The sequence below is a fragment of the Myotis lucifugus genome, unplaced genomic scaffold (genome assembly GCF_000147115.1).
Source record: "Myotis lucifugus unplaced genomic scaffold, Myoluc2.0 scaffold_33, whole genome shotgun sequence".
NCBI lineage: Eukaryota > Metazoa > Chordata > Mammalia > Chiroptera > Vespertilionidae > Myotis > Myotis lucifugus.
This window is the reverse complement of record NW_005871081.1, coordinates 2,095,220-2,116,665: the sequence shown is the minus strand read 5'-3', so window position 1 is coordinate 2,116,665 and position 21,446 is coordinate 2,095,220. Positions and strand designations below refer to the sequence as shown.

Below are 21,446 nucleotides of genomic sequence, written 5' to 3'. Positions count from 1 at the left end.
ATGGGTATAATCAAAGAGTGGAAAATAAAAAGTGTTGGTAAGGATGTATTCTTGGTGGGAATGAAAGTGGTGCAGCCTCTGTGGAAAATAACTGGGCAGTTCCTCAAAAAGTTAAACACAGAGTATCCATAGGATTTAACAATTCCACTCCTAGGCATATTCCCTCAAAGAATTGAAAACAAGAACTCAAACAAATAAATGTACAAACCTTTTCGTAGGAGCATTATCAAAAGTAGCCAAAAGGTCAAAACAGTCCAAAGAGCCACCAACAGATAAATGGATAAAAACCTGTGCCATATACATTCAATGGAAATTGTTCAGCCATAAGAATTAATGAAGTAATGATACATGTTACCACGTGAATGAATCTTGAAAATATTATGCTAGGTGAAAGAAGCCAGACACAAAAGTCACAAGTCCCATTGTATGAAATCCAGAATAGGTAAATCCAGAGTCAAGAAGCAGCTTGGTGGTTGGTTGCTGGGGGCTGGGGGTGGAGGGGGAGTCACTGCTGAATGGGCATTGGATTTGGGTGATGAAAATGTTTTAGAACAAGATGTAGGGGAGGGTTGCACAACAATGTGAATGTACGAAATGCTACTGAATTGTTCACTTTAAAATGGTGAACTTTAAGTTATGTAAATTTCATTATTAAAAAACAATTAATAGATTGCAATATAAATATAGTATGTAAAATAACAAAGCTTTTAAAAGAAAACAGGAGCCCTAGCTGGCTTGGCTCAGTGGATAGAGCGTCAGGCTGCGGACTGAAAGGTCCCAGGTTCGATTCCGGCCAGGGGCACATGCCTGGGTTGTGGGCTCGATCCCCAGTAGGGGGTGTGTAGGAGGCAGCCAATCAATGATTCTCTCTCATCATTGATGTTTCTATCTCTCGCTCCTTCTCCCTTCCTCTCTGAAATCAATAAAGAAATATATTTTAAAAAATAAATAAATAATAAATAAATAAATAAATAAAAGAAAAGAGGAGAAAATCTAAGTGACCTAGGATTAATTAAAGAGTTCTTTAACTTGATATCAATAGCATGTCCCGTAAAAAATATTGATAAATTGGACATCATCAAAATGAAAAACTTTAGCTCTATGAAAGATACTGTTAAGAGGATGAATTTGCAAATCACAGATCCAACAAATAACTTATAACCAGAATATCCAAAGAGCTTTCAAAACTCAACAGAATGAAAAGAAACAAATATTTTTAAATGAGCAGAGCCCTGGCCAGTTGAATAAGAGCCCTGGTCAGTTGGTTGGAGTGTTGTCCCATACACTAAAGAGGTTGTGGGTTCGATCCCCAGTCAGGGCGCATATGGGTAGTAACAGGTTGATGTTTCTCACACTGATTTCTCTCTTTTCTCTCTCTCTCTCTCTCTCTCTCTCTCTCTCTCTCTCTCTCTCTCTCACACACACACACACTCACACACACACACACACACACACCCTCTCTTTCTAAAATTAATAAACACATCCTGGGAGAGGATTTTAAAAATGAGCAAGGAGTTAATAGATATTTCAAAAAAGATATACCGATGGCCAAAAAATGCATGGAAAGATGTTCAACATCATTAACTATTAAAGAAAGCCAAATTAAAACCATTGTTAAATGGCACTGAATACTAATTAGAATGAGGCAGGGGTTTGGACTGCAAGTCTCATTTAAAGTAGGAAAGAAAGAAGATAGATTTCTTTTTCCCTGGTGATCTAAGTTTCAGTTTCAACTTGATCTAAATACGATCCATGTAGTGCAATACTGCGTGCTCAAGAAAAAGCTCTAAATATTGTTATGCTCTTGGTTTTCATACCCACAGAATTGTAGTGAGGATGAAATGGGATAAGTTACAAGCATGACACCTCACTGCTTGATCAGGAGATATCAGTCAGGGTCTCATTTTGGTCACCTCCCTCCCATCATCGATAAAAGGGAGGAAAGGGGTAGTTAGGTTTCCTTAATATACAGTATTGGATAGGAAAGAAGAAAACTAAAGTCAGCCCTAGCTGGTTTGGCTCAGTGGATAGAGCATTGGCCTGGGGACTGAAGGGCCCCAGGTTCAATTCCAGTCAAGGGCACATGCCTGGGTTGCGGGCTTGATCCCCAGTAGGGGGCTTGCAGGAGGCAGCTGATCAATGATTCGCTCTCATCATTGATGTTTCTATCTCTCCCTCTCCCTTCCTCTCTGAAATCAATTAAAAATATATATTAAAGAAAACTAAACTAAAATCATTTGGCTTGGTGTCTGCTGAAGTTACTGAGAAATATTAATCACCTCCATATTGTAGCCATTTTAGAATATTTTGTTTCTACATGTAAAACTGATTTATCATAAATTATAATTTATTATGTACAGTTTGGTCGATATAGGAAAGTACAAAGAAGATCATATCATACCTTGACTCTCAACATTCAGATCCTGTGCATTTTATACCTCTGTTTCTGAAAGCAGTTTCTATGTCTTATTTTTTAAATTACCCTAGAGTGAAATGGACTTATTTTGACGTACAGTTCTATGAATTACAACATATGTATAGGTTCATGTAACCATAATCAAAGTAAGTACACAGAAGTGTTACATCACACCAAAAAAACTCCCTCTAGCTCTCGCTATGTAGGCACACACATGCCCGCTTCAACCCTGTCAACCAACCACTGAACGTCTCCCCATCACTATAGATTTGTCTCTTCAAGAATGAAATAACAGAGTGTGCAACCTTTTGAGACTGTCTTCTTTCACTCAGCACAATGCATATGACATTCATCCGAGTTGTGTGCATCAACAGTTTATTTCTTTTTCTTGCTGAGTGGGATTACATTGTATGGATGTACCACACTTCATTTATCACCTTTGAAGCACATTGGGTTTTCAGTTTGGGGTGATTATGAATAGAGAATAAACATTCATGTGCAGGTTTTGGTGTGAACATAGTGGGGTTTTTCCCTCTAGGGTAAATACCCAGCACTACAATGGCTGAGTCATATATAAGCACATATTTAATGCATCCATCCCTAAAGGATCCTCTTTCAATGGTTGGATATGGGTGTTATTCATCTCTATCTTGCAACTTTCCACTTCTTAAAAAGTGGCAACCCTTGGTATTCCTACAGTGAATGGAGAGGTGGATGGGTGGACATTGGCTGCCTGGATGGATAGATGGAAGGGGTGGGGTGGGGGGAGGAAGAGAGAGGGAGGGAGAAGACCATCCTTTTATTCTTTGTAGTAATTCCTGTAAATGATGCCCAGTCTATGACTCTTATTTGGAAGAACTGCAAACTAAATATGATCTAAGGTAAGCAAAGCTTACAAATTTATTAGTGGCTTGTGCAGAAACTTTCTTTTTCATGTTTCTGTAGCAATACTGGCGACAAATTCATATAAGCTTAATTTTTATACAAATAGTTTTATTACAAATTTGAATTTTTAAAGAAATACACATTTAAAGAAATTACATCAAAGGCCTTAGTAGTCTTAGAAACGTTTTGGAGACTTTTACTGAAAGGTCATTTCAGGCATGGTGGCCCGGTTCTGCTCTCCTGCAATCCAGCCGTTTCCCTGCTGAAGTCTGAACACAGCTCAGAAAAAAAAACACGGAAGCCACCTGAACGTGCTGACAGGTAAAAACACTGATACTTTGATTTGACGGAGCTGTTTTTCACACTGGGCTGCAGAATGAGGAATACTCAGCAAATGAAGGCCTTTTAAGGTTGTTGCTTTTGAAGTCAAGTCATTCAGTTTGTGATTAGTGTTTCAACCCTGAATATATTTAATACAGAATAAAAACAATAAGCTCAAAGTACATATTTCACCATAATAGACACCATATCCATGAACCTGGGTTTGGTTTTGGCAATACACATTTTTTTTTTTTGGTTTGGAGGTGAACAATAAAAATTGGTGTTTCACATTCAATACCCTTGTGTTTAAAAATCTATGTTAAAGGACAACACAGTCTTTTAAAGGAAGAATCTATGTAATAAGCTTTATTTTAACAGTGGAACTGAAACTAAAAACTTGACCTGCCTAACTGCTGACATCTATATAAATTACTAAAATATATATATATATATTTCATTTCTGCCTACTTTTGGACCATCTTTATTCCACAGGATATTGGTGATTTCTGCAAAAGCAGCTGCGTAGTACCACACATAGCAGAAAGACCTAAATTTATATTTGGGGATCAAAACATGTGGCCGCTGAGCCCATAATTCCATTTGGAGGTTCGAAACACCGTTTTCACGTGACTATTCTTTGTACAGACCAAGGGACTTGAATTTTGAAACAGCTAGACAGTGACATAAACAAACATTTCATCCGGGGGTGAAAAATGACTCTATTATCATACAAGAATGAAAACGGGTGTTCACACAGTATGGAAGGCCCCGCACACCTCCTAGCACCCTTTGGTTTTCTGATGGAGTTCTCATTTCACACATCAGTGCACCGGATTGTAGAACAGACTTATATTTTTATTTCGTCAAAAGTGCCATTTGGCATGTCACTATGGACAGCTTATCGATGTCTCTGTTTCTCCTTCAGCAAGTAGAGGCCAATGAAGCAGGGTGTGTTAGTTACGCGGATTCCTATAAGGCACTTTACGGTTTTCATACTGGACAGTGAGGTACACAGGATATATTTCTAGGGTTCGTTGCTGTTAAAAAAAGAGGAAGGGGAAGAGGAGGGAGTAGCACCATGTTGTGACGTTAGCTGAGAGGTGGGCTTCATTATGTTCTTCTCATACAGACTTGGCAGCGGCTGACGTGCGTACGCAGCTCCCCGGCCTTCAAGGTGGACGGCGTGGGCTTCCTACGATGCAAAAAACAGCCAGCTGTCACTTCACTGCTTGTCAAAACCTCAAGCAAGTTTGTCAGCCCTCCCCCCTGCCCGGAGATCTCCAAGGGGTCAGATGAGGATGGGTTCCGGCCCCATGACCAACAGCCACCATTATTCAGCCTGACTCTGAGCGGGCACCTTGCTGGGGCATCACATGGCCTTCATAACTCACGAAGCCATGCAAGTTATCACCTGCATTCCCCATCCCTGGGCCCTGAGGTTAGTGACGTTCCCAGGAGCACATAAAGAGCGAAGGTACCCCACGTCTGCTTGGCTCCAAAGTCTCAAACACCCCCCTCTCCTCCTCCCCCAGCCCCCGCACCACCTGCCTCCTTGAACTATAGTTTAACTTTGTCTTCTCAACCTGATTATAAACTCCTCCAGGGGAAGAAGATACTGTTCTTTTTCTGCAATACTTCACAAGTTCTCATCAAATATTTACGGAATGCTACAATGAGCAACAAATCTGGGAAAATTAACCAGCCTTTGAAATACTTTTATAACGTTTGAAGGATTTATATGCAGGTGGTCTGATTGGTGGCCAAAGAGAAAGGAAGACATTTAGTGCCCCAAATGCTTCCTTGATCCTAAAAATCCTACCTTGTTCTGACTACTGGAAAGGGAGAGACTGAACTAAAATTGACAGATAAATTCTATTAAAACCGAAGGAATCATGTAAGCAGAGTACTTTGCCCTAAAATTAAGGCTGCTTAGTGTTAGTAACCTTTGGTGAAAATCCTAGTGCCCCCAAACTATTTTTAAGGTAATAATATTAGGATATCTCCTAATTTTGTTAAAAAAGCATTTTAGTTCATTGTACCAGGATATGGTTCAAAAATACCCCCATTTTTACCCATTTACCCTGTAACACAAAGCTCCAGGAGCTGACTAATACATGCATTAAGTGCCCATTTTGGTAGCTAATGGGTACATTCTATCTGTAAAGGTGACATCAAGTTTCCAGTTGCCTAAAAAGTCTCGTGCAAGCTCCCAATTAGGAACCTGGTGATGTTTTGATGCTTAAAGAATTATGAGTGGCAAGTGTGTAGCTTCAACTTGTATGATCTAAACTACAAAGAGATGGGGTCATAGCCGAGTTCCACAAAATTCTCTCCCAAAAGGCAAAGACAGGAGGGCTTATCTCCAGAGGTGAGAAGCATTTATTCTGGGAATGAATAGTAAGTAACTGCTCAGGCTCCACCAGCCTCCTACATCCACTCCAGCAGGGGCCGCAGCTAGAACTAAACAACAGCTAGAGGCCCCCTCATGTGCTCCTGTCCACTGGGGACCAGGCGGGGCTCCAAACTAACTTCAACAAGGTCAGCAGCCTCCTGGGATAGTCATTTGAAAGGTGAAATTTTGGCAATGGTAAAGGAAGGAAAAGAAGGCCTTCCCCTTCCATTTCAGCTACATTTGTACTGAAATTTATTTTTATTTGCATGTGTCTAAAAAACAAAGTCATGTTAAGCCACTCAGAACTACCCAACACATTAAATTCAGCCTTGTAAATGCAATGAAATGACTGAGTGTTAAAGATACGATATTTTTCAATGCTCTTTGAAGATTTTAATTGCTTTAATTACATTTTAGTGTGTTCACCTAGAAAAATGAAAAATGACCTTTGTTCTTTCACGGTTCTTCAGTCAATGAGAGAATTAAGCCCATCGCCTATGCGCTCTGCCTTTGAAAATTGTCTCGGCTCTCTGCCCATGTAGAACAGAATCAGATTTTTGCTACTACACGTGGACGAGCACTCCTAATTACTGTTTCATAACGATCTTTGAGACTTTGTGCTGGAAGGTATATGGATCAGGGATGATTAAAAATAAAGACCACAACCGGGTGAGGGTGCTACAAGAGAAGGTCATTCCGACTTACTTGAACATCTCATTTCTCTCTATAGTGGCAAGCCAAAAGCTGTAAGCATTTGCATAGTAATTACAAGTCCCACGGCCGTGGCACTCGATGAATGGCGCACTTCTAAACTCTTCCAGACAGGACCCTGGGGATGCGAGGGCTTGACCAGAACCTTCGGCACCAGCGCTGGTGTGCTGCGGAACAAAGGGATCATGTGTCAGCAATTCCCACTCACCGACAGCAGAGGGCGTCACTGTCTCCAGGGAGGAGCCAGAGTGCTCCCTTCCAGGAAGCCAGCTCTCTGCCTCATGCAATCACCAGGGAACACACTCATGCCCACGCTGCGTACACACTGGGCACGGCATTACTCCTCACAGCACCAGAAACCAGCCAGCCACTCCTCCCAAAATAGGAGATGCCAGTCCAGCTTCATTAGAATTTAAAGAAATGCTTTTCTCACTATGTCTTATTTTTGTAACAGTGAAACCTCTTCCAACTGGGGAGATGCAACAAGAGCCAAAATGTGTAAATGATGCTATAACCAACTGATATGACATCAGATTTTCTAAATTAAATTATATCCTATATTTGCTAGATTAGATGCTATATAGCCTTTGATAAGGTAAAGAAAAATCATCCATTTTTTTTTAAAGAGGAAATTGAACAAGGAGAGAAACGAGTAACTACTATTGTAACTGTTAAATTGCATTTTGGTCTAATGGCTTACAATGGTCATGTGGAAAGTATTTGTGCGGGGTCATTTACTGGGAGTTAGTCTAGTAGAACCTGATCTTACAAGTTCAGAGCCTTCATAGACTCAAGCAACACTTTAAATCGAGGCAATAAAATAAGAAACTACAATGGGACCTCAAAGAGGTACCATGTTTCCTGTTTTAATTGGTTTTTCAGGGGAACGGAACATCCAGGGCATCTGGCATCTGGGGCAGCTGGGTGATAGGGGGGCAGTCTCACCCCATGTGAAGGGTGTGGACACTCACGCTCCCATATATAGTGCGGAGGAGGCAGCACACTGTTAGCCAACATTCTGTTGCTCTCCTCCTGACTCGAGTTTCTGCCTTCAGGCTTGCGTGCTTTAGTAAATGTGTACCTCTCTCCTCTTCTACCTGACTGTAGGAAATGGCAGCCTGTCCTCCCAGCTACCTAGTCCCAGAGCAGCCCCTCCCAAGGCAAGAGGAGGGCCTGGCTGGGCACTGGATGCACTGCGGTTCCCAGCAGAGCAGGCCAGACCCTGGGGATCAGATGGAAGACGGGCCTAAGCAGGAGGAGCCACAGAACTGAGAAGGTGGCAGCATCAGAGAGTAGAGGTGGGGGTGTTAGTAGGGGGCTTCCCCGGGGAAATATGGAGTCTCCCAAATACTTACCATCACAAAGGAATAGCCAATCCAGAGTGAGGACCACCCGTTGGGGCACTGCGGGATCTGAATGGTTTGGCTGTGCACAGCCATCACCATGGCTGGCGCCTCACACACCGAACACCTGAAAGGGACCAGAACAAAGATACTCAGCACAGCTGAAGGGATGGCCCAGGATGAAGCCTTTACTTGTTCATGCCTTTTCCCATTATTTGCAGCCAATCTCTTCACTAGATCTTTCTGATTCAATTACATGTTTATCAAATGCATAATGTGCCCACAGCTTGCACTCTCCTTGGTGTCATAAGCCTGTCTCCGTATTAAAATATTAAATTCAAAAATACATCCAACACATACGATTTAACTATCTGCTTTGTCAAAGGAGGAAAATGGGAAAGTCACGCTGTAACAGTGGCCATCTCCCAGAGGGGCGGGGGCTACGATATCTTCTGCTTTCTCTTTTGTGTTTCCAGTTTTTCAACAACGAGCATGTATTTCAGCAAACACAGTTAATGCTTGGTGAAATCCAAGTGCTACCAGCCATTGGTTTTAAGCTAGGAATCACCTGAGATATAAGAAACGCATTTAGTGACTTAGAATCGCCAAGGCAAACAATGCACCTGAGGCTGGGTGTCCATGTGAGCCTCCTTCAGGAGACCTGTTCCAGACCCGGGGCCAACACCCCAGTAACGAGACCCTGTCCTGGGCCAAGGCTGTCACTGGGACCCCTGAAGCTGGAGTCAGTCCCAAAGAACCCTCCCCAGGACCGACACCTCCTAGCCAGGCTGCCTCACACACAGCCGTCCAGGAATAAATTAAAACAACCCACACTGCTCTGACTCAGACCCCCTCAACGAAGGGAACCCTTTGATGATGAGATAATGTTTTGTTAAAAAAAAAGAAAGAAAGAAAAGAAACACCAGCAGGAAAATAATTATATTCAAGTCACAAAATGAACAGAGTGTTAGCAACGCTGATAAATGACTATAGATGGTGTTAATAATTACACCTAGTTATGCTGGAACATTTGCATGAAAATGGATGAGGAGTGGGAAGAGGACCTAAATTAGTCATTCGATTTTCCATGGACTTGGGAGGGGGGGGGAATGTGTGTGCAATTTTCTATTTTCTTCACACAAATGCAGATGAATTAAAAGGCTCGGTTAAGCGACAGTTACTGAAATTGGCCTTATACATCTGCCACCATCTGCCTGCCAGACACAGAATCCAGAAATACAGCACGAAGGAAAGGCTTGCTCTGGGCTAGGGGGGCACAAGGGGGCTGTACTCTACGGTCCCTTAAAATTCACAGTCTAATTCCCCATATAATTTGTGAAGAAACTGAGGTCACAGTTAGATGTATCAAAGCCAGAACCAGAACTCAGTTCTTTTTGCTCTCAAACCAGTGGCCTTACTAATACAACAATGAAACAGCCCATAGTTCTTTTTGCTCTCAAACCAGTGGCCTTACTAATACAACAATGAAACAGCCCATAGTTTTATGATGATTCCTGCCTTTAGTAGAAGCCCTCAGAAGAAATATATTCAATCCTGAGAAGTTACTGGGAACCTAAGTTAAGTAACCATGGAAAAAGGAAATGTGAGATATATATATATATATATATATATATATATATATATATATATATATATATATGGTTGAAGGAGTAGTGGGCTTAAAGGATGCAAGTTCCCTTCACGCTGAGTTCCTATGGGTCAGTTAACAGAAAGATGTAAAAAGCCTGAAATGTACAATACTGGGCCATTTAAACGACTCATGCTTACAGAACCAGGGGTTTCTTACTGAAATCAATGGGACCACAGAGAAAAGCAAATCTAAGTCACAGGCTTCTAAAGCCCTGTTTTTGGAATATTCCACATGCGTGTCAGAGCCCCGGTGCTCTCCACCAAATCAAGGTCAAATGTCAGTTTTATCAAAAGGTAAATAGAAAACAAAAATGAAAAGTCATTTTCTACCTGTTGTCCACGGGAAGCTAAACAAAAACACAAAGGCGGTTAGTATTCCTTCTCACACACTCAGCACGGTTCTGAGCAAGAAAAGTCTTATCCCAGAACAGTCCACAGCCCCACATGGACACTTAGAAAGTATTGTCTGTGTTTTGAAAAATGCCACTCTGGAAGGGTAATGCATGATTTTCCCCATTTAAGACTCATAAATATACGTTTTCTTAAAGCTGACAAGAAAAATCAAAGGAAGTTGTCTGGAGATATTTTAATGTAAGGCAATAAAAAAACCTATGATTTTCCTATTTATTAGGCATTTCCCAGCCTTTCTGGTTCCAGGATCCTACATGGAACAGTTCTCTTAATAAGACTGTGATCTCGCCCAGCCAGATCAGTGGTTGAGCATCGACCTATGAACCAGGAGGAGATCACAGTTCAATTCCCGGTCAGGGGTCAGGGCACATGCCCAGGTTGTGGGTTGGATCCTCAGTAGGGGGCGTGCAGGAAGCAGCCAATCAATGATTCCCTCTCATCATTGATGATTCTATTTATCTCTCCCTTTCCCTTCCTCTCTGAAATCAATAAAAATATTTTTAAATGGTTATGATAAATATAATGTTATGTGTGTTTTACTATAATTAAAAATAATTAAATTATTCTGATAATGTCACAGGGGTATGAGCAATTCAGAAAAAAGAACATCTTAAAAGGCTCCTTACAGAGATCACTATTTAAGGGGGGGGGAGTTAAAAACACTTTTCTAATGCTTGCTGAGGACTCCAGTGACATTGCTTTGCTCATGGGAGGAAAGACAACCAACTCATGAGTGAGTCACATGAGGTATGAATTCTGTTCCAGAGCTGGGCATTTGAAAAAAAAACAACAACAAACACCTCTGTCTAGACTACAAGCAATTTTTTTGCTTCAATTATACATCTGCTCGACTCACCTGCTAATAAACGGTCTAATATTGTCTCCGGCGATGGGTGCCATGGACATTGGCATGGGCTCCGGGGTGGACAACCAGTAGGAATAATCATTTCGGGAGGCAAAGTTGCAGACATTGTTGATGTTGCAGAACAGGAAGGGCATGGTACTGAACTTGCGCAGGCAGCTTCCAGCCGTGCCTGGAGGCGCAGGGAGAGACGGCAGGTGAAGGATTTGCTTTCTAATTCACTGTCTACCTCTGTGTCACATGGTTTTGAGCTGGCTAATAATGAAATATGTATATTCAACCTAATCATTAAAATGGGAACAAAATTCTTTAAAAATTATAAATAGAAGGTAGTAAATATACCAAAGAGACTAATATGATTGTAAATGAGCATTAAATTAAATGTAAAGTAATCAAGAAAAGAGAGGTACTAAAAAGAATTATGTGGGACATTCAGATTGAATTCTAAAAGATATTTAACACGGGGTCCCTTGTACAATGGGTATGAACATAGTGGACACTGCCTTTAATGGCAGTTTTGCCAAAAATGCAGAGATGCTCTTAGTATAGACCCTTGCTGTCTGATGTTAAGACCTAACCTGGATTTTGTGTGGAGGGTATCTGGAGGGGACTAAGGAAATGACCACAGATATGAACTTTCTGCTGATCTAAACTAATTCAGGGACACAGCTTAGGACACGCAGAAAAATATTTGGATAGACTATCATGGGACTTTTAAAAAAAAAAGAGCCACAGTAAAGCTGCTCTATTTTAAGCATGCAAACTTTCAAGTGTGTATTTCAGAAATCTTGGTCCTACTTGATAAATTGAAGAAGAGATCAAAAGCTTTGTTAATTTAAAATTTTTCAAAGATTCAGCCTTAAAATTTTCTGGGCTTCCCATTTAGTAACACAGTAGCTGTTAAATTGATGGCTCATTTGGCAAGGATGGAGGAAAATAGGGCTAAGCCCTCTTTCCATTAACAAGGTCTTCATGGCACCCTGAACTACAGGACCAGAGCTGAATACAGCTCTCCACCCCCGAGGCCCTCAACAAATCCATGTTGGATGAATCATGAATCTGTAAATGTCTCACCTAAGTCCTGTCCGTGGGCCCTTTCATTGCCTTGCACGTAGAGCAAAGAGTACCCATTGTAAAGAATTTTGGTCCCGGGAGGACACTGCGGATCATCTGTTGTTTGACTGTGCCTGGTCACAAGGAAGCCGTGATCAACGGATGGGGTGCCTGGGGGACCCATGGATCCTGGCAACCCATCAGGGCCGGGTGGTCCTGGAAATCCTCTTGGACCTGGAAGATAGAAGAGAAGTTGGGTTCCCTAGTCACAGACAAGCTCCTCTGAAAGGCCCTAAGCAAGACCAGTCAAACACAACAACCCACCTTCTTCTTGCTGCCTTAGCTTTTCTTTTTTATATACTACCTTACGATGTTTTATGAGCAAAGCAGATGCTCAAAACAATTTAGTCCAATGAATAAATAAAATATGTGAAAAGGGGATATATGAATAAATGGAATAAATGACGTGATTCCATGCATGTGATGCATATAGCATTTGGAGGCTTCTCTAGGAAAGCATTATTATAGAATTTATTCAACCTCCTTTTAAAGTGGCTTCTCTTCCATATCGGCCCAAAGCCTGAGCATGGAAACAGGTCAGTAAGAAAGCATCCATGCCGTGGGTCCTTCCGTCCCCTGCGGTAACTAATTATGCCGCCTGCAAAACTGTTCATACACCTTCTGCTAGGCTGAGCCCCTTTATTCAGTCACCTGATGCCCCGAACCTTTAGCATTTCGGTCATTTATGGGATATTTGAGTTCCTGCTTCCTAGGGAAACAGACCAACTTTACATCAGGGCAGACGAGGGCCCTTCGGCCAATACTGGCATTGTCATCTCCTTCCCCTTATCCTTTGCTGAAACGTAATTTCTGAGGCTGCAGCCTGCTTCCCTCATAGAAAACCACACAGGGCCATCACTATTGGCCTCCTTTCAGCAACATCTGGGAAACATTGTGCTTTGATCAACGTCTGCCTCCCTACACAGAAAAAGTGATGACAACCCTTTAACTCTTCTATAGGATCCAATTTCTTCTAAGAAACAGACTTCTTTGGAAATCTTCCAAATAACATTTTCAACTCCATTTTGCAGTTTTCTGCACACCGGCTTCTAACCCAAAGATACAGTAATAAGGTTGGGAGACTGCGGCAAACCTACCAGGAGGTCCAGAGGGTCCCCTCTCTCCTTTCTGGCCAGGGGCACCATCAAAGCCGGGACTACCTGGTGGACCAGGTATGCCCACTGCTCCTGTCACACCTAAAGGAAGAGAAAGAGAAGTTAGGCTCCGAGCCTAGAGAGCAGAAGGCTGTATCTTTCACTTCCTTTTTGAAATGTGCTCTCTAACCTTCTGGAAGGCAAGCAGGAGGCCTCTGACTGCAGATAAAAGTCTTCCCAGAGAAGCAAGATTGCTTCCTGCAAAGCCCTGTACACAGTTCACCAAGCAGCTGCCAAATGGACATTTGAATGGGTGTACGCTGCATCATCCCATTCAGAGCTCTCCCTAGTTTCTTGCTATTATTATTGCTATTGTTTGGCAGATCGTTTTGGAAAAGGCAGACTGTGTGGGCTGGGAGGGAGCTATTTGACACATTTTTAATCTTCTCAAGTGTGTCCCCCTTGACCATATTCCACCATCTCAAATAATTTTTAGGCAACAGATATACTGACAATGGATAACATATCTTTTCATGTGTACAGTTTAATCTGAGGTAGTTTAAACTTACATTTTCCTATATGCTACCTTTCAATTCCAAACGTTTTCATTCTCCTTTATTTTTCACCACCCCCCCCCCTTTCCAATAGCTCTTAAAATAGGAAGCATTTAGCCCAAATAAGCAGAGAGATTCTAGGTTAGGATGCCTGGAAACAATAGAAATTAGCACAAGTCTTTGACAGTTGGGTAGAGCTTCTGAACCAACTGCCGAGAGCTCCAGTTCTTACTGTTTTAGGTGGCTGCTCCTGCCCCCTCCCTCCCCGCCCCCCCCCCCCATGTCCTAGCTGGGAACAATGATGTGGTTCCTTTCACCCATGTTTTTCTAAGTGATGTGCTAGGTTGTATGTTCTTCTAGCTATTCCTGTATTTCACTCTGGCTTTTTTAGGTCCACTCAAAAACTTTGTTTGGTTTTGATATGCATTAAAGAAAGGTAAGAAAATCATATTCAAACAGGTGATTATGTAGTCATTACCCAGAGACACATGGGTGAAGAGGAAATCCCGACCTCTTCCCTCCTGACCCTCACTCCTTCCCTGCACAGCCCAGTTAATCTTACCTTGCTGTCCTTTGGGGCCTGGAGGTCCCTGAAACCCTTTCATACCGGCAGGACCTTCGGGACCAGGGAGCCCTGGCTCCCCTTTGACAATTTGGTAGGGACCCGGGGGCCCAGGGGGACCTGGAAGACCTGTGGGAAACAGGGATACCACTGATCAATTTCACAGTCAACATATGATGCCAGAAAGAGCTTCCAAAGAAGAGTCCAATGTGAAACCCAATCCAAATAGAATGTTGCTCAGATGGAAAATCATCATCAAAAACACGAGTAATCATATCCTCATAAGTCATACATGTTATCTGCACACATGTATTATTTCACCTAAAATCCTGAGTCCTGGGGCCTGGAACACACATTGGGGTCATTGATGCAAACTGCCTGGACTCCCTGACGACCACCATCCAGCCCTCACTTGAACACTGCCAGGAAGTGAAGCTCATTCTCTCCAGGCGTCTCTCTTGTGACTTGGGTAGCGCCCATATTTTCAAGGAGAAAGATTTCCTCAGACTTATCCGAAATCTGCCTCACTGTACATTATAACCACTAGTCTTACTTTTTAATGGTGAATAAACTTAATCCTTCTTCTGTGTGACAGATCTTGAAATATGTGCAATAATAAGAGTTTGCAGAGGAGTCTGAGGTCTGCCTCAATCTCCCTTCTTCAACCAAGCATTCCCTAATTCTCTCACTCCTCCCACACACATTCCCCCTTTTCTTTTCTTTCCTGACATGTCCCTTCTCACTGCATTTCAGTTGCTCATTCTCTCCCTTGGAACAAGGTTTAAAAAAACTCAACACAGCTCCAGAAATAAGGTCTGACCAGCAAAGATTACAATGGGATGCACTGTACTTAATTAAACTACTTCCAAAATTATCCTGTGCTTTTCGGAGCCACTGCACGCTGTCGATGCTCAGTGCGGGGGAGAGGAAGACCCTTTCCTATGAAGAACTCCTTACTGTCCAACCAGAATTCATTCAGCCTACTTGTGCAAGATCGATGTTATTCCTATTATGACTTCAAGTCGCTGATTTCAAGATAAGTCACTGGTAAAAATGTCTACCAGATTAGTCAAATACAGCAATTCTGACTAGCTACCAAAGAATTTGGTTGATTATTTTCTAATGACCTTTGAGCCTTTTCACATTGGTAAAACCAAACATCCTAATTCTGTGAGTTCAATGGCTTTCATATTTCCTCAAATCCATAAGGCACCTTCCAATTCAGCACATTATCGTACCTTTAGATCCAGGGAAACCTTGGTCTCCTTGATCTCCTTTAATTCCCTGAAGGCCAGGGAGACCTTTCTGACCTGGAAGAAAGCACAACATTGTCTTTGTACAGGATCATAAAAGATATACAAGTATGTATATGCATAGGCATGTGTAAAGATACACACAGGTGTGCATATGCATACATGCATGTGAATATACACGTGCATATGTACACACATATATGCATGCATGCATATACATACACACACAGTGAAATTTTCCCATTTAGGCTTATGGAAGAAAAGAGTATTACTTCTGGTCAACTATGTAAAACTTTTGATGAAACTCTTCTTTCAAGAACCCAAAAATCACATTTCCAAACATGCAACAAACTGCATAATGGTCACAACCAGTGGAGGGGCACATGATACTGTTTTTGGTCACGTTCTGATTCACACATGTCCCCAAATAGATCACAAAACCTGCAGGCTGAGCACTTGTTTTATGGACCTTTCATTCATATGTATCTGATTCAGCAGTAAAAATCACAGTGTCTGAACACTGGTAGGCACCCCTACATATTTTCTCAACACATTAATAAGTTAATGAATGGCCAAAATCCATGACTTCTTAATGATATTCAAATAATTGAGATGCAATGATCCACTGATTCTTAGTAAAAAAAATCAGAACATCTTTATACAGCCATTCATAGCATTATACAAATTGGGCTGTCACATAGAAATAGTATATTTAATTTGAAGAGAACAAGACTTGTTCTATAATTATACTGGCTCTATCAATATTAAAGTGCCAGTGGTTAGGAAGCTCTGGGAATAGGTAAATGTGTCTTTAAGCAGCATCACCTTTACTGTCTTACCTTGAAAACCTGGAACTCCTGGAGGTCCCATATCACCCTTAGCACCTGTGATTCCTGGAGTACCACCAATCCCCTAGACACACAAAGAGAAGATCAGTTGGGAATCATTCAGGAGATGAACGGTAAGACTCTCAAGTAACTAGTCATCGGGAAGCTGGGACAACCCCTCCATGTTCTGCAAAGTATCTTTGTGGATAAATGGTGTCTTGTGGTTCTTGAATGATGTAAAAAGAATGCCAAAAACTCTATGTATGTCAAAACAAGGTAACTGAATCAACTTGCTTCATTCACTGTGTCCCCTCTTCTTGTCCATCTATGTGGTAAGTTCTCAGAGCAGGTGCAAGTCTGACATTCTGCTGTCCCACCCCAGATCACAATGCCATGAACAGAGTTGGGACTTCTAAACATTTATCATGGCAACACATCAATCTACCAACACCAACTACCTTTCTGGAAAACTTTCCTCTAAACACTCAAGCATAGTGCTTTTTCTTTAGAATTAGCTTCATATCTTATCTGAAAAGTGATTTTAAATATGGAAATAAGATAAAATATACTAAAGAAGGATTATTTTTCTTTATAACAATATTCATGTATTTTAAAAATATTATCTCATATTCTAGCTGCTAACTCAATAGTTTTTTCTTCTAGTTCCTTTCTCGATATATAAAAAATTGTATTGTTTCTAACATATATTGGTTTCTTTGCTTTAATTTATTTTAATAGGTGCCATAACCAAAATAATATGCACAAATATATACAGTTGACCCTAAACATTGCAGGGATTAGGAGTGCCAACCTCCTGAGCAGTGGAACATTTTTATATAACTTCTGACTCCCCCAAAACTTTACAGTCATCTTCAGTATTCGTGGGGAATTGGTTCCATGACCTCCTCCAGATACTAAAATCTGAGGATACTCCGGTTCCTTATATAAAATGGCATAGTGGAACAAGGCATACTATCAGCTCTCCACATCTATGAATTCCCAATTACAAAATGAAAGTACTGTTTTCAATCTACAGCTGGTTAAATTTGAGGATGCAAAACCTGGGGACATAGGAGCTAACTGTATATTTTTTTTTAAATCCACATATAAGTGGACCTGCATCATTCAAACCCATGTTGTTCAGGATCAACTATATACAGGCGTGTGTGTGTATGTGTGTGTGTGTGTGTTTTAAGATATGTATGTCATATGAGTGCATACACACATACATATATATATATACACACACACACATACACATATTTATACATCAGTACATAGAGAGACTAGAAATGTGGAGTATATTTCTATGTTACTGAGGCTTGCTTTTTGCATCAAGTTTGTAAGTAGATTTTTAAACCCATGCATTGAACTGTGTTTTCAAGTGGTATAACATTTCTCTTTAATGGTCATTGTAAAACTAGACTGCAAAAAATGTTTAATAGTTGCCTACTGTGGTGCCAATAAAGATGGCTGATGACTGGCAAGAGAGAAGGAACTGAAAGAACTGATCCAGAGAGGATTTCTGGCACACACACACACACACACACACGCATATTATTTTGTGATTCTTTTCAAAAACAAGACCTATAAATGGACAACTTACCGGCATGCCTTGGAATCCTGGGTCTCCCTTGGGTCCTGGAGGACCAGGGGCCCCTGGCCAGCCTGGGTTTCCTCTGTCACCTTTCAGTCCATCAATCCCAGGGAGCCCTGGAGGCCCCATTGGTCCCGGAGGCCCTAATGGGAGACACAAAAGTCACACATGTCAGGTGAGGGGGTTTTTATGTATGGGTATCATTGGCCCATGGTTGTCATCGCTGGCACCCAACTGTCGCCAACTGCATATACAGCCACACCATATCTATGGTCACTCAACTGTCCCCAACTATATGTAGCAACACAGCATCAAGCTGTGCAAGCCCCAAAGCAATCAAGGTGCCCTAGAAGGAAGAACCTGATCTGCTCATTGGGCAGAAAATGTTGAGATAAGCACTTCCCTCTCGGTGTCCACAGGCCCTGTATTGCTGGGTTCAAGGGCAGCGATGCTGCAGCAGTGCCCGTGGCCGTGAGGGGGAGGCCTGCAGATGTCATCTGGCCGAACAACAGCACAGGTGCATTCGTGCTCCAGCCCTTTCCCACAATCCTCTCTCCCCTCTCCCTTAATCATGTGTCATATATACTGAATCCCTTGACAGAAAGGACACAGAAAAGCATTGGCCCAGACCAAAATACAAAAGGCCCAATGTCTGAAGCAGTTTCAAGTTGAAATAAATGCTGTCAACGTCTAAATAAAACCTCAATTGAGAAAGTATGTATTTTAAATCTCTTTTACACTTGTTGTGTATTTGTACCTTCTGATTCAGCCCCAGTTCTTGCCCCTGGCCAGACACCTTACCTGGCAGGCCAGGCTGTTCCTGCGGGCCCCGGTCTCTTTGGGCCCCTCCACGGGGCGGCCCGGAGCTCCCGGCAATCCTGGCTGTCCTTGCGGCCCCGGAGGACCCGAGAATCCTTTCTCTCCTTTGGATCCAGGAATTCCTGGGCTCCCAGCTAATCCTGGGAAACCCACTTCACCCTTTGAGCCTAAACAATAAAAACAGATTGAGATCATGAGAAAGGCAGGAAGAAGAGAAACCCCAGAATATAGGAGGTAGGGGCTGCCAGAGGCTCCAGGAGGAACACTGGAGCTGGGTGCCCTTTCCTCTCCTTGTTATTAATTAACACTCCTACCACAGCCAACCTAACGAGGAGTCAGCTTAGGATACCAGAGCCTGGCCCTCGTTCTTAGCTATTATTCTGTATACTTTTTAAAGGAAGTGCTCTATGCCAAAAGCATGTTGAGTATATGCTCAGATAAGCCTACAGTCAGTAGCACTGCTAAAGTTAAAGGCTTGTTCCACCAACAGGCGAATGGATAAACAAAATATGTTATGTCCGCACTATAGAACATCACTCAGCAAGGAAAAAAAAATGACCTATTGACACATGCAACAACACAGGTGAATCTCAAACTGATTACTCTGTACGAAAGAAGACAGACTAAAAGTAAAATACCATAGGATTACATTTATGGAAAACTCTAGAAAATGCAAGCTAATCTATAGTGCCAAAAAGCAGGTCAATGTCTGGGGGCAGGAAGAGGCAGGATGGGGGATAATAAAGCAGCACAGAAAACTTTTGGGGTGATGGGCTTGTTCACTATTTTGAATGTGGTGATATTTTCATGGGTGCATACATATATCAAGACATTAAATCACACACTTTAAGTAAGTGCAGTTTATTGTATGTCCATAGTAATAAAACTGTTTTAAAAGTTGTGTGTGTTTTTTTAAGTAAGAGCTTTTAGGGGGGAAAAAAAAGAACTACATGTTTAGTTTAAAATATATTACCCCAAACCTTCCAATAAAATACAAAAATTCTAGGATTATTTCAAAGTGATTAGGAAAAAATAAAAAGGGAAAGAGAGAGGGCCATCACCTGACCTGATCACAGAGCCCCCCTCCTGACTCCCCCTCTGCCGTCTCACAAAGCAACAAATCCAAAACACAGCGCTCTGTGTCGTGTTTTGTCACGGGCCAGAAAACATGTCAATTAGATTATTCCAAACCCAGTATCTACTGTCTATGTCCAACTACCTCACTGCAACTTTCACCCTGTTCTGCAGGCACCGTGTGCATCATCGGTGAGTGGAAAAGGAAGAACACATTCAGCATACATTACCTTTGTCTCCTTTGGACCCTGGGAACCCTGGGACGCCTCTTCCGGGTATACCTGTAAGAGGAGGGCGAGAAGCAGTGTTCATCTTTCCTAAAAGAGCCGATCTGCAGGTACAGTACAAAGCAGTACCAATACCCTGCACCATCTGCAGATCACAGAAATTAGTTCATTGCACCATGGGAGTGAAATTATATTCCTATAGTTGTCCTAAGAAACCCTTGACAGCATAGATATAATTTAGTACTTTTTCCTAAGTACCTTTCAGCTCAGAACCATTATGACACTTAGCAGAAATAATCTGTACAAATGAGCATTTATTTCCTACGACTGTCTGGAGACTCACAAATTGGCTTTTCTCAGACAACCATCCAACTGACAGCTATTCTCAAGAGAGGTGGGGAGAGCCAGAGACACTTGGGGAAGCAGCCACCGGGGAGCCCACAAATGTGAGGAAGGGCTTCAGGGAAGATTAAAATGGGGGAAGAAGGTGTGGAGGCATTTTTAAAGAATTCTTTTTATAGGAAAATGAGTGTACATAATATAAACATAAGGTGCACAGAGTGAAAAAACGAACTTAAAAAAGAGGCCGACACTAATAGCGATAAAAGCCCCTGGATGCTCCTCCCCAATGACATTTTCCTCCTTCCATCCCCCTGACAATCCTGGCTGTCCTCCTGCTACCTACAAGCAGGCATGTAACTGTCACCCTCCAAACTAGCAGCCAGCACTGCTGCCCAAGTTGCACATCCCACCCCATCAGGGACAGAAGCAGGTTCTGGAAACAGCAAACATCCCTGGGACCATTAAAGAGGGAGACGCCAGGCAGAGAAGGCAGTGGTCTGGGCTTTTGATGTGTGCTCATTCACTCACCACCAAGAGCTCGAGCAGTTTTGAGGACAGATTTCTGTAAGTATTTGTGAGAGAAAGAAATAAACAACCCCCTTCCTGCCTTCTCTGTTTCCCACCCAGACCTGCTGCCCTTGCCGACGCTGCTGTTTTGGGGGCTATAAGAAGGAATGGCCTTGGTGCCACTTGGTACCCAGCTCTGGTCTGTAAGCATCTCGGGGAGATGCTACTGCAGAGAATAGTCCCATTCTGAACAGGAGCAGCAGCTGGACATACCTGGTTCACCCTTCTCTCCCGCCGACCCTGGAAATCCATCATTGCCGGGTTCCCCTTTCGGGCCGGGTGGGCCTGTCGCACCAGGCTGTCCAGGATGACCTTGAAGAGAAAGGTCATGTCAATCAGGCATGGAACCTGTCACCACATGCTGTGCATGTGAAAAATGGTACATTCCCAGGCACACCTGGTGTCCCCAAGTTCACTCCTGATATC

The 21,446-nt window shown here is 42.3% G+C and overlaps 1 protein-coding gene across 1 annotated transcript in view; it reads right to left on the bottom strand.

The window, feature by feature from the left end:
- Positions 1-3,392: 3,392 nt before the first annotated feature.
- Positions 3,393-21,446, bottom strand: part of COL4A1 (collagen type IV alpha 1 chain) — a 137,818-nt gene continuing 119,764 nt past the window's right edge. Inside the window, 14 exon segments of the mRNA XM_014454194.2 lie at positions 3,393-4,814; positions 6,720-6,892; positions 8,081-8,195; positions 10,986-11,163; positions 12,066-12,278; positions 13,202-13,300; positions 14,315-14,443; positions 15,553-15,624; positions 16,407-16,479; positions 18,001-18,134; positions 18,793-18,828; positions 18,831-18,977; positions 20,115-20,165; positions 21,234-21,332. Coding sequence (XP_014309680.1) covers positions 4,733-4,814; positions 6,720-6,892; positions 8,081-8,195; positions 10,986-11,163; positions 12,066-12,278; positions 13,202-13,300; positions 14,315-14,443; positions 15,553-15,624; positions 16,407-16,479; positions 18,001-18,134; positions 18,793-18,828; positions 18,831-18,977; positions 20,115-20,165; positions 21,234-21,332 — 1,601 coding nt within the window. The 3' untranslated portion in view covers positions 3,393-4,732.